We start from the raw sequence: 14,668 nt of genomic DNA, 5'->3' as shown, positions 1-14,668 counted from the left end.
TTAGGGCATGAAGTGATTAAGGTCTGTGTATCTCTCCTCTATTTTGCTATTTTGCTATTTTGCTCCTCTATTTGCTGTATTTTGCTAGCAACAAACGTGATGATCAAACTGTCCTTGGATCATGTCTAGATTGTTGATGGGCCCTCCTTTATGATAGATTTGTTTGTTCGTAGAGGTTGAAGTGGCAAGGTTTAATTAGTCCCAAAGCATCATCTAACTAGCAAACCAGCTAACTAACTAGCTGCTTGTTGCAGGACTACCTTAACATGATCTGCTTCTAGAACATCATAATCTCACAGGATCTCTTCCCTTGGGCTAGTTATGTCATTATTTGAATCTTTTCACTACTAATTCTCTTGAAAGACCAAGTCGGAAAGGTAGGGATGAGAGTGACATCTAATTACTATTGATTCAACTGCACTGAAGACATCAATAAATCAAAATATTTTTCTAATTTATTTCAAATGATCAGAACAGATATCCCTCAGGCATTTTGTATTTTAAGCAGAAATATACCCTGTAGGTAATTTTAAATATAGTAAAACATTTTTCAGAGATTTAAGTTATTAATTTGAGAGAGAGAGATCAACATGGGAATTTCCTGGCCAGCACCAGCAAATTTACTGATAGACCCCTTTCAGTCACCTTAGGAGTGTGACCTTGCCTAAAATAATAGATTCTTTGTTAGTAATTCCCTATTTTCTGCTCCCTCTCTACCTTTAAATACTTTTCTTTTTCTGTAGCCCTTTGGAGCTCCCCTCTACTTGTTACATAGGATGTTGTTTGATTCATGAACTGATTAATAAAGCCAATGGGATCTTAAAATTTAACTCAGTTGACTTTTTGTTATTTAACAGAGGTACCTATTTCACAATTGAGATTTGTAAATCAAATGAAGCAGTTCCTTGAGAGGAGAGAGGAATTTTTATTCAAAAGAATGAAAATTAATCTGTGCCTTTATTTACATATTAGCAAATGAGGGTCTAGTCTTTCAACCATCTCTTTACATAGGATGTTACAATTTCTAGCTGACATCTGGACCAAGACTGGAAATCTTAGCAGAGCTGGTTGGAAATATTCAATGCCTGTTGGAGATGACTGGGATTCATAGCTAAGAAGAAGAGCCATAATAAAAAAGAAAAGTAGATATTATTGCATAATTAAACAAAACCTATATCCTAATCTAGTAAATCGTAAGGAGATTAGTCAACAAACTGAAGATCAGTTTTTTCTTTGCAACGATATCGAATACATTGGAGAAAGTTCTCATGGTTGTAACACATGAGAAATTTAAAATAGCTATTTTAAGGAATGGATTCATTAAACTCACAAATTGCATTGCTTGGATTAGAAGTAAAAAATTATGCTTGATTGGCTTTATTCTTATTAGTTTAGCCTTTGACAGAATTAGTCAATTGTGGTTAACAATCATTGATTTGTTTTCAGTGTTGTAGTACCAGAAAATCCCTGTTCCTATGGGAAATAACCATATCCTAAACTAGTGTTTGGATATTGGCCAGCCACTTGAGCACTTGGTTAGCTATCTATCTCACTGCCTTTTTGTTTTAATCCTGAAGGTCGCCAATTTCTCTATTCACTTTCCCTTTGGCTAGAATGGAGAATTAATGAGGCAGTTTTCATCCTTCTGCTGGTATCTGTGAACTTCCTGTTCATAAGCTTTCCTTTGCCATATAGTTTTGATGTTTCTAATATCATTCCCTAAAACACCAACAAAGAGGAAGTGAAAGAGGGAGAGAGAGAAATATAACTGGGATATTCAATGTGAATAAAAATAAAAATTTAAATTCTATGATTATCTTTACTACTGGGTCTGTCGGAAGGCAGAATTCTTTATCTGCAATGTCTCCCAGCTGGACTAAGAATTAGATTTATGTGAGAGGGATTAAGAGGAGGAAAAAAAAAAAAAAAGCTTTTTTTTTTCCCCTTATTAAACCCAACAATGAAATTGAGACCTAAAGAAATTACCAAAGCAGGCAGTTTTTTAATACATTTTAGACAAAGAAAAAATAAATTTGTGAAGAATTTACAGGACAAGGGAAATAGGTGTTTGGGAGTTTTAATTAGTAAGGAATTCTAAACAGAATTTGGGCTGAAGTTGTAAAGGAGTGAAAAAAAGGCAAAGATGTTTGTTTCTACAGCTTTCTCAGCTTTCAAGTCCCTATCTCCGGTGATAAGGATGTCTTTTTACTTTATCGCAGAGGGGATATTTTTTTATTTAAGAGATTCATTTCTGCTTTCAGGGGAATGGAGGAGGGTCCAAGTGTTTTTGCACTGGTTTCTTAAGTAACTTTTATTTAAAATAATCAGTATGCCAAAGTGGCACATTGTGGGAGTGGCCTGCCTTTGGCCCCTTCAGTTTCCTCACTCCTGTATCCCCTTGATTTTCTTTTTCTCTGTTCCTCCTTTTTTTTTTTTTTTTTTTTTTTTTTTTGTGGAAACACACATGGAAGCACATTGAGCTCATCAGCGATTCTAGAGACCCCAGTATGAAGGCCCATTTCAGAGAGGCAAACCTAATTTTCTCTTTCTTGTGTTCTTTGTGCTATATCCGTTTGCCTTTTTCAAATTTGGGGGACATTTTTTTTGCTACAGAACAAGCTGGCTTGGTTTGGATGTTTGGTGGTATGATAAGAATTCCCTATCTTTCAGGTCACACATAAGTTGTGACTTTTGGAAACAGCCAAATGAGTAAAATCTTAAAGGGAGGGCATTTTCAGCTACATTGGCTTATGAGAGAAGTCAATGAGAAGTCTATGTAATCTTCCTTGTTTCACTGGATTCTTCCTTTTGTATATGTGCTATCTCACTGAGTGTCATTTAAATTCTTCCTAGATCTGGACAGACCTCTAAGCAATAACCAGATGAAAAAATAATAAATAAATAAATAAATAAATAGGAACTATCACCTCTCTGAACTGTTAGAACTTCTGTGTATGTATGTATAAGTCACCTTCCACTCATGCAGACCTAGAGAAGAAAGATGTTGTTAAAAATCAAACACAAGTAATCAAAATTGAACAGGTGGGTATAGTAAGATATGGCAGAGAGACAAAGCTAAATAGAAGAAAAAATTCCAAGGCCAATTGAAAATCGCTGTCATTAACACTGAGTCATTCACAAATGTTAGGAGGCAAGTATGGATCTGTGATATGAATGGTCATTCAGGGATATTAATGTCATATTAATGTGCTTTTACCTAAAGCTATTTAATTCCTCTAAATCACCACCTGGTTTCTGGAATAATCCAGATTTAGCCATTTAATTCCTGTTTTGGTAATCTTTTGCCATAAACTGTATTTGAGAGTATTTCTGTACTGATGTAACTGCAGAAAACAAATAGTTTAAAATTCATTGAGGTTGTTAAACTCCTTTCCTATCATCTGGTAACTAATGCCAGAAATGTTATTATACTAGTGTATTGTACATCCTGAGGGATGTGGGGCTATCCTATCTGGAATACATATCAAAATAATGCACAGGGAGTAGGATAGGTAAGGGTAGAGTGGTCATATATTGGTAACTGCTGAAAGCAGATGATTAGTACATAGGACTTATTGAATCGTCCTCTCTGCCTTTGTTTATGCTTGAAATTTTTCATAACAAAAAGTTAAATAGAAAATGAAGAGAAAAAAAAAAGGACTAGTGTCCAAAATCTATGAAGAACTTAGCAAACTCAACACCCAAAGAACAAATAATCCAATCAAGAAATGGGCAGAGGACATGAACAGACATTTCTGCAAAGAAGACATCCAGATGGCCAACAGACTCATGAAAAAGTGCTCCATATCACTCGGGATCAGGGAAATACAAATCAAAACCACAATGAGATATCACCTCACACCAGTCAGAATGGCTAAAATAAACAAGTCAGGAAATGACAGATGCTGGCGAGGATGCGGAGAAAGGGGAACCCTCCTACACTGTTGGTGGGAATGCAAGCTGGTGCAGCCACTCTGGAAAACAGCATGGAGGTTCCTCAAAATGTTGAAAATAGAACTGTCCTATGACCCAGCAATTGCACTACTGGGTATTTACCCTAAAGATACAAACGTAGTGATCCGAAGGGGCACGTGCACCCAAATGTTTACAGCAGCAATGACTACAATAGCCAAACTATGGAAAGAACCTAGATGTCCATCAACAGATGAATGGATCAAGAAGATGTGGTATATATACACAATGGAATACTATGCAGCCATCAAAAGAAATGAAATCTTGCCATTTGCGACAACGTGGATGGAACTAGAGTGTATCATGCTTAGCGAAATAAGTCAAGCAGAGAAAGACAACTATCATATGATCTTCCTGATATGGGGAAGTGGTGATGCAACATGGGGACTTAAGTGGGTAGGAGAAGAATAAATGAAACAAGATGGGATTGGGAGGGAGACAAACCATAAATGACTCTTAATCTCACAAAACAAACTGAGGGCTGCTGGGGGTAGGGGGGTTGGGAGAAGGGGGGTGGGGTTATGGACATTGGGGAGGGTATGTGCTTTGGTGAGTGCTGTGAAGTGTGTAAACCTGGCGATTCACAGACCTGTACCCCGGGGGATAAAAATATATGTTTATAAAAAATTAAACAATAAAAAAAAAAAGAAAATGAAGAGAAATGCTCTTTGTTTACATCTTAGTCTTTTGTTGGCATAAAACACAGATATGAAAGAGGGAAAATATAGTAAGAGGCCAATAAAACAATTTCTTGGAAATACTTGTTTTATAAGTTATGCCTAGAAAGGTAAAAGTATGAAAAAGTGTTTCGATTTTTTTTTTTTACCATACCTATATATTCACAATGCACAATCCTACCTGATAGTTGATCCTTAAGGAGGAATCCTCCAATAAAAATGGAACAATGTTGTTAATACAGAGAAGACCACTACATTATACACAAAAATACAGACTTCACCACTTTCTTAAGCCATCCTCCGAAGATAAGGACATAATTGAAAAATGGTAAGATTTCTTTCTTTCTTTTTAAAAAAGATTTTCTTTATTTATTTGACACAGAGAGAGAACACAAGCAGGGGGAGGAGCAGGCAGAGGGAGAGTGGGCTCCCTGCTGAACAAGGAGCCCAATGTGGGACTCAGTTCCAGGATTCTGGGATTATGACCTGAGCCGAAGGCAGACGCTTAACTGACTAAGCCACCCAGGAGCCCCAAAATGGTAAGATTTCTGATTACTTTCAGATGGTGCTATAAATCTCAGAGTCAAGAAGATAGCAGTTAGTAGAAATCTTCATTTTATGTTGAAGATTTTATTCTCCAGGAGCCGCCTGCACATCACTCAAGAGCTAAGGGCTTCCCACACAGAGGGAAACAAAGGGCTGGCTGTGTAAAGCTAAGACTTTATTATGGATTTTGAGAATGAAAAAGAGAGAGAGAGAAGAGAAGAGACTCTATTTCTTAAAATATACCAGGATCAAGTTAACTAGTAGTCTTCTAAATATACTCTTAACCTGAATAAGGGAGACATTATATTTAATGGTCTTTTGATTTATACTCTTAAAAAAAAATCAAGGTATATTTTATTGTTTAAAATAAGCTCTAGGGGCACCTGGGTGGCGCAGTGGGTTAAGACTCTGCCTTCGGCTCACCTCATGATCTCAGCATCCTGGGATCAAGCCCCCGCATTGGACTCTCTGCTCAGTGGGGAGCCTGCTTTCCCCTCTCTCTCTGCCTGCCTCTCTGCCTATTTGTGATCTCTCTCTGTCAAATAAATAAATAAAATCTTTAAAAAAAAATAAAGTAAGCTCTATACCCAGTGTGGGGCTTTGAACTAATGATCCTGAGACCAAGAGTCATGTTCTCTGCCGACTGAGCCAGCCAGCCAGGTATCCTGTCACACACACTTAATAAACAAGTAGAACACTTCTTTTGTCTGACAAAGTACACTTACTTGAAATCACTTATTTATTCATTTGCTTATACGAATAAATATATATTTATATTTAAAATATATGGATGATTCATATTTTATTCAGCAGACATATTGTATAATGCAGGTTCATATTTTATTCAATGGGTTATTACCTATTACTATCATGATTTATTTTAATGCCTACATGGGTCTAGATTTGTCAAGTAAAAACCACTTCTAGTTGAGTTTTGTATTCTTTTGACATGTCTCCATAATGCTTTTAGTGTTTCCTTACATTCTTGCACAGCAAAATATTTTAGGCTCATTTTGTATTTCTTCTAATTTTGCCCTGTATTTACTATTTCTCCAAGGAGTCCTGATTTCTTTTAGTGTAGAAGTGTACTTAAAAATCAGGATTTGGTAGCATACATACATACACATCCATTATTCTCTCCATATATATATATATATATATATATATATATATATATATATATATGATGAAAATACACTGGTATCTCTAACCCAATTAAAAATTACAGACTATTCTTTCCATGTTGTATATCCTCTTTCACAATGAAAAACATGGCTCTCATTTTTTTTTCAGTCTACACATTCATTTGTTTAATCATAAAATACACTGAAAGTAGTTTCAGATTTGCTAAGACATACCACTTGTAGAAAGAAAGAGTACTAACTACATCTCAATACTTCTTTATTGTTCATGAATGCCTATATGAGGACATACAGTAAAAAAATCTGTTCAAAGGTTATTTTGGAAAAAAGTTATTTTGGTTGGTTCTCTTCTTTTTCCCCTTCTGACTATTAATTTGAAGAAGTAAAGGCTGTATTTTAATTGCATTTTGCTTTAGGTTTTTTTCTTCATCCCTTGCTTTATTATCTAAAACATTATCATCAAGACTCAAAACTAAACAAAAGGCATACTGATAATAGTGTAATCCCTCTTCCATAACTTCCATTTCATTTTAAATCACTCCCTATAGGTAATCAATTTCACTTATTTCTGGTTTCTTCTTCCTATTTGTATTTTGTTTGTTTTTCTCACTCTTTTTGTTTATAGGAGGGTATCAGTTTCTTTTTTTTTAAATTTAATTTAATTTTTTCTCAGTGTTCCAAAATTCACTGTTTATTTTAATTATGCTGCTTAAAATGCTTTGGAAAAGCACAGAGCCCCAAACTGCGTGAAAATCAAAGAATAACTTTTGCTTCTTCATCCTCACTCAGTTCAGCGGTTCACCAATGAATGGCAGGAATGACCATGGTGACTCATAAATTGATTTAAATGTTGCACCAACTTTGGAGAATTCCTGATCTTTCCAAGGTGGTCCACAATCACTGGGCTTGGGGGTGATTTCAGCAGTGGAGAGAAGGGGCAGGAAACCAGGCTTTAAGGAGGTGGACAGGTTTTCAGTGTGCCCCCAAGATCAACAGGAAGGGAGCTGAGCTCAAGCTGTCTGCCCCAGGCGTGCCCCAGGCAAACCTCGGGGGCTCTCCTGGGCATCACCTCTGCCAGGGCCAGGAGCAGGGGACAGGGGTGTGTGGGCTGTCTGCTTGGGTGAATGGAAGTGGTCCCGGGATGGAGGGCAGGGGTCTGAGATGTGTGTATCGTTGTCTTGCAGTGATGGGAGATGGGGATTGGGGGCGTTGGGGGTGGGGGGAGGAGGGCGGGTCGCCGTCTGGGATGAGCGGAGTGGGGGGCGCAGTTGGGGCTTCGGTGCTGGGAGAGGCGACGGGGCTGTCCTACCACCAGGTGACACCTCCTCAGGTCGCTGCTGGGTTGTAGGGACTGCCCCTCCTATTTGTGTTTTTGAAAAAGTAAACAACTTTGGAGCCTCTGACTGGCTTGGTCTATAGATCATGTGACTCTTGATCTCCCGGTTGTGAGCTCAAGCCCCATGTATAGAAAAGAGTTTACTTAAAATAAAAATTTAAAGAAAAAAAAAAGATACATACATATTACCTTTTCCCCATTTCTTATACGAATGATAGTTTGCACTTTCTTTTTTTTATTCTATAATATGTAAGAGACTGCTTCATCCATTTGTAAAATTATTTCTTATTCTTTTTCATGGCTTCATAGTACCAGAATGGATTCAGCAACGTTCTTATGTTTATTTTGTTTCCAATATTTTGCAATGACACACAATGCTGCTATGAGAAATCTTGTGCGTATGTGTTTACTGATTCTGACACCCAGTTCCAGGTGTTGGGGGGTGGGGGGAATAGGGAGAGAGGTTTCCTATACCACCTGTACCACCCAGCTCTTCACTCAGTTCTGTCACTCTCTACCCAGAGATAGCATCAGGTCCCATAGGCTAAGGGCTCAGTACCACCAGACAGACTGCCAGTCAGATGCTAATCCCAGGCTCATGTTGTTACTTGTGCTTTGACCCAACTGGTTATAAATCAGGGGTTTCCACACCCCCTTCTCCGGGTCTGTTAATCTGCTAGAATGGCTCATCAGAACTCAGGAAACCAGTTTCCTCAGCAGATTACCGGTTTATTACAAAAGACATTAGAGGATTACAAATCAAAAGTCATATGGGGGAGATAGGCAGAATGAGGTCCTGAGCAAGGAGCTTCTGTCCTTGTGTAACGTGGGACCCCGCACAGTGGCACTTGGAAGCATTGTGATTCACCAGCCTGGAGCTCTCCAAGCCCCATCCTTTTTGGTGTTTTATGGAGGCTTCACTATATTGGCAAGATTGATTAAATGATTGGTTGTTGGTGATTGACTTCACCTCCATCTCTAATCCCCCTGCCCCAGAAATCAGGGGAGGGGACTGAAAGTTTCCACCCTCTAATTCTGGTTGATTTCCCTGCAACCAACTTCTATCCTCACCAGCTTTCCAAAAGTCAGTTCCTTAACATAAACTCAGTTGCAGCTGAAAGGGGCTTATTAAAACAGGACACTCATTTCACCTTTATGGCTCTGAAGTGAACTGAGGAAAAAAACTATGTATTATAATGTAAGATGCTTCCACTGTTCATAATTATCACTTAGGAAATTCCAAGGGTTTTGGGAACTGTGAACCAGGCACCATGGGTAGGAGACAAAAATATATGTTTATTTTAAATTATAATATTACAGTATTTTTGTATTTTTGAAAGTCCATCTTCAGTGTAAATTCAAATAAACCCAAACTGAAACCCCTGAAGCCCAACTCCAGAAATAATTATTTTAATTGTTTTGTGTATCTAGTGTTTCCTTATACAGACTCAATCAAATGTATTTTTATTTTCCAACATATCAATAAGAAAACTAAATGAAATAATTACATGCTCCTCTTCTCCCACACACTTAGTAGAAAAAAATATATAGGCATAGTAGTATGATACATTTCACATCTTATCAAAGAATTTGGGCATCTGATCAAAGCAAGTATTTCTGACATAGTCCATAGAATTCTTGTTATTATTAATATTATAAAATTTCAGAGGACTTATATTATATTATATATACATAATATATAATATTTTATATATAATTTATTATGTATCATATTTTATATATAATTTATTATGTATCATTTAATATATATTAAATTATATAAAATAATATATATTATTTAATATATATTATATATTATAATTACATATAATTTTATAATATATGTATTATAATTACATATAGTTATATGTAATTATATTATATATAATATAAAATTATATTATATAATATAAAATATATTATATAATGTAAAAATATATAATATATAAATTATATAATATATTATATAATATATTATATACAATTATATGTAACTATAATATATGAAATAATAAATATATTATATCATATATTATAATTACATATATTATATATGTATATATTATATATTTAATATATATATTAATATATATGTATATATGATATATATTTAATAATATATATTATTTCATATATTATAATTACATACAGTTGTATATAATATATTATAAGTACATAAAATTATATAATTTTATATAAAATTATATGTAATTATAATATAATTATAATATATGAAATATATTATAATTATATGTAATTATATTATATATAATATAAAATTATATTATATAATATAAAATATATTATATTATATAAATATATATAAATTATATAATATATTATATACAATTATATGTAATTATAATATATGAAATTATATATATTATTAAATATATTAAATATATAATATATTATATATAATATTAAATATATTAAATATATATCATATATTAAATACATATATATTATATATAATATATATATTAAATATATATCATATATTATAATTACATATAATATATGTATATGTATTATAATATATGATATATTTAATAATATATATTATTACATATATTACATATATAATATATAAATATATAAATAATATATATTATTACATATATTATTATATTATATTATTATATATTATATATTATTATATGTAATTATAATATATATTATTACATATATACATATATATTACATTTATTACATATATATTATATGTAATTATAATATATGATATATATTAAATAATATATAATGATATATTTGTATATTATTTAATATATATTATATATTAAATATATAATATATTATATCAATAATATAATTGAAAATAATGTTTGAATGGAATTTTTATTTACCTTCCAAGAAGTGTCTCATCATCAAGGTCACTTGAATCTATTAATATTCTTAATTACCTATTAAAAAAGTGTTTATTAATAAACATTATCTTTCCTAATAATGTAAGAAACTCTCCCATGTGTTAATCACTATTTTCCAGTTCCAAAGGATAGGATTCAGCATTTGGTAAACGCCTGGGGGTTCAGTGGCCCTCTTGGAAAGGTCCCAGGAGCCCTGCACCCTTTCCATAAACCTTGCCCTATGCATCTCTTCCATCTAGCTGTTTCTGGGTCATATCTTTTTAAATAAATCAGTAATATAGTAAGAAAAATGTTTCTCCATGTTCTGTGAGCTGCTCTAGTAAGTTAATCAAAATCCAAGGAGGAGGTTATGGGAATCTCTCTGATTTAGAGTTAGTTCAGAGCCCCAGGTAACAGCCTGGGCTAGTGACTGGTGTCTGAAGTGGGGGCAGAGGGAGGTAGTCGTATAGGACCAAGCCCTGACCTTCTGGAATCTGACGACATCTCCTAGTAAATAGTGTGAGAATTGAATTGAATTGTAGAACTCTCGATGTCTGGAGTGTTTCTTGTTGGTGGTATGGGGAACAAACTTTCTCCACACATTGAACCTGCTCTCAGAATGAGTTCACCCTAGTTCTAAGAGCATCCCCAAATAGCATCTGATAATGTCAGAGCAGTTATAAATGTTTGTCAATAGAATAATGGTTTTCATATCAAATGTGTCAAATGAAGATGAACTGCCTTGGAAATTTTCCTGGTAGCTCAAAGTCAATTAAAAAAATCTTTATCTGTGGCAGAATGTGTGTATAATGAGTTTGAGTCGATGTGTCTTAACTGCAGGTACTCTAATTCATATAAAAGTCAAATCATAACTTTTAGTAATGCTAACCAAAAACAAATTCTTTACTCTCCAGATTTCATTTCGATTTTTACAAAAAATCTTTATGCCATTACTGGTGATGTTCCCTTTCATTTCTGGTATTAGTAATTTGTCTTCTCTTTTTTTTCTTTGTTAACCTAAGAAGTTTATCAATTTTATTTACCTTTCAAGGAAGTGGCATTTTTAAAATTGATTTTGTCCATTGATTTCCTGCTTTCAGTTTCATTGTTTTCTGCTCAAATTCTTATTTCTTTTCTTCTGCTTACTGGGTTGAATTTGCTTTTCTTTTTCTAGTTTCCTAAGGTGGAGGCTTAGATGATGATTATAGATCTTTCTTCTTGTCTAATATATGCATTCAATGCTATGTATTTCCCTCTAAGCTCTGCTTCCCCTGAATCTCCCAGATTTGATAAGTTGTGTTTTCATTTTCTTTAGTTCAAAATATTTTAAATTTCTCTTGGGATTATTTCTTTGACCCACATATTCTTTAGAAATGTGTTGTTTGTTCTCCCTGTATTTGGGGATTTTCCTGTTCCTTTCTGTTATTGATTGTTAATTCCATTCTGGTCTGAAAGCAGATGCTGTATAATTTCTACTCTTTAAACTTGTTAAGGTGTACCGTGTGGCGCAGAAGGCGGTCTATTTTTAAGAATGTTCCAGGTGAGCGTGAGAAGAATGTATAATCTGCTGTTGTTGGAGGAAGTAGTCTATAGATGTCAATTACATCCTATTGAATCCAGCTATGTCCTTACTGATTTTATGCTCGCTGGGATCAGTCCATTTCTATCGCAAAGTGGCAATTGCTCAGTGTTTCTATATAATTGAGTCATAATCTATTGTCCTCTTTATATTGAAACTTAAAATGTGTTTTGCCTGAATTATCAGGAAAATAACAAAAATGTGTTTATGCCTCTACTTATTCAAAGTAAGTGTCTACATTGGCTAGATTCATTTGCCACCTCTATAAACTGTTTTTCATGTATATATGTTTAAACGGTCATAAATACAACCCAAATGATGAAGTTGTAGTTGATATTTAAAAGGACGAAGTCAAATTTTTGTTTCTGTTATGTTTCTTGTGGGTATACATTTGACACTCCTACTCCACAAGTCAGGTTAACAGATGCAAAATAGTCTCACAGGAGGATAAGTGAAATCCATGAAACAGAAACTTTCATTTGCATCTTCACAAATCGTACATAGGCATTCAGTCTGAACACATGTTCCTCAGACTCGCTAAGTTATCAATGAAACTGAGGTGGTCTCCATGAAGACATTTCCGATTCCATCACAAGGCATTTTAGGGGTATTTTTAAGTATTTATGTAATGAAATAGAAGAAAAAAATTCTTCCATCAAGCAGCTAACATTCGTCTCATTCTGCAGCAGGTAACATAAATGTAATGTAACAGAAGCAATACTAGGAATTGGCAGATATGATAAGCATACTGGAAGGCCTTCTCATTTTTATAGCAGTTAGTGAAGCGGTACTGGGAGTTCTAGGGAATGGATTTATTGGACTTGTCAACTGTGTAGACTATGTGAAGAACAAAAAGTTTTCGATGATTGGCTTTATTCTCACTGGCTTAGCTACTTCCAGAGTTTTTCTGATATTGTTAATAATTACAGATGGACTTATAAAGCTATTCTCTCCAGATATGTATTACTCTGGCAAACTAATTGATTTTATTAGTTACTCATGGATAATTATCAATCAATCAAGTATCTGGTTTGCCACCAGCCTCAGTATCTTCTATTTCCTGAAGATAGCAAATTTTTCCCACCGTATTTTTCTCTGGCTGAAGGGTAGGATCAATAGGGTTCTTCACCTTCTGATGGGATCCTTGTTTATTTCATGGTTATTTACTTTTCCACAAATTGTGAGGATTATTAATGATAACAGAATGAGGAGTGGAAATACAACCTGGGACTTCAACATGCCAAAAAGTATGTTCTTTACTAAGCAGATTTTGGTCAACCTAGGAGTCATTCTTCTCTTTACACTCTGCCTGGTTACATGTTTCTTGTTAATCGTTTCCCTCTGGAGACACAACAGGCGCATGCAAATGAAGATCACTGGACCCCGAGACCCCAGTACAGAAGCACACGTGAAAGCAATGAAAGTTTTAATATCTTTTATCTTCCTCTTCATCTTGTATTTTATAGGCATTGTCATAGAGATAGTATGTTTCAATATGCCAGAAAACAGACTACTGTTTATTTTTGGCATGACGACCGCAGCCATCTATCCCTGGGGTCACTCCCTTATCCTAATTCTAGGAAACAGCAAGCTGAAGCGAGCCTCTTTGAGGGCCCTGCAGAGATGCAAGTGCTATGAGGCCAGGACATGGCTCACAGCTGCACAGACCCGCGTGGGGGCAAATGGATGTTCTAGGAGAATAATCTAGAGACGAAGCCCCTGTAGACCTGTTTTACTTGCACCACACACACTTGCATTGACCGTAACTGTGTTATTGAACCTCGCTAAAATCGTCCATAATTATCTTGACTACATTCTAGGAAATTTTACTCTTCAAGTGATGATTCGGTGGCTTTGTCACCTTTCCGACCCTGTGATGTCTTCTTCCCACACGCCTCCTGGAGGAAAACCAGCTTGGAGACTATTTTCACTGTTAAGTTTATGATGGTGAGAATAAGCACCTAAAACAAGAGTTTGCACTGTGCTTTGCCCGACTTCCCTGAACCACTGAGAGCCTTTCACCAAGAAGATCCGTAGAAACAGAAAGCAAGACAAAGGGAATCATAATCAGCCTTGATATTTAGAACATGGATATAAGAGTCAGAGACAGACGTGTCTGTTTTGAGTGTGCAATTTTAATTATTTAAAAGATCACTTTTACTCTCACTGTTTAAATCTTAATTTGTGTGGAACTGGATGTGTTTGATGGGATAGAGATAGTAGTAGGTGCTCGGTAAGAAGGAGCTAGGAAGCACAGCCTACATGGGGGTCAGGGCATTAGAGCCCTGATGAAGGAGTCTTTATATTTCAAACCCACTGACTGGAGATGAAGCAGAATCACGAACCAACTGGAGCTGAGCAAAACTTCTGCTAGAGGTACAGATACAAAAGACTCAACATGGTCCCTGAGTTATGCTGAGGGACACAAGATTGAACCCGGGATGAATCAGTATGAATTAGGAGATGTTCTGCTTCAAGCTCTTACATGTATTTAAGTTCATACACACAAACTTGCACTCACAGATGTATCTCAAATGCTGATTTTAGAA

General features: G+C 34.9%; 1 protein-coding gene across 1 annotated transcript; it reads left to right on the top strand.

Annotated features, from left to right (window-relative positions):
• The first annotated feature begins 12,855 nt into the window (after window positions 1-12,855).
• LOC116592368 (taste receptor type 2 member 10-like) lies at window positions 12,856-13,827 on the top strand. The gene has a single exon (XM_032345606.1). It carries the CDS (start codon window positions 12,856-12,858, stop codon window positions 13,825-13,827), a length of 972 nt encoding a protein of 323 aa, XP_032201497.1.
• The last annotated feature ends 841 nt before the right edge of the window (window positions 13,828-14,668 follow it).

This window comes from Mustela erminea, chromosome 6, assembly GCF_009829155.1.
Source record: "Mustela erminea isolate mMusErm1 chromosome 6, mMusErm1.Pri, whole genome shotgun sequence".
NCBI lineage: Eukaryota > Metazoa > Chordata > Mammalia > Carnivora > Mustelidae > Mustela > Mustela erminea.
Note: the sequence above shows the minus strand (reverse complement) of the source record. Positions and strands in the feature narration are given on the sequence as shown.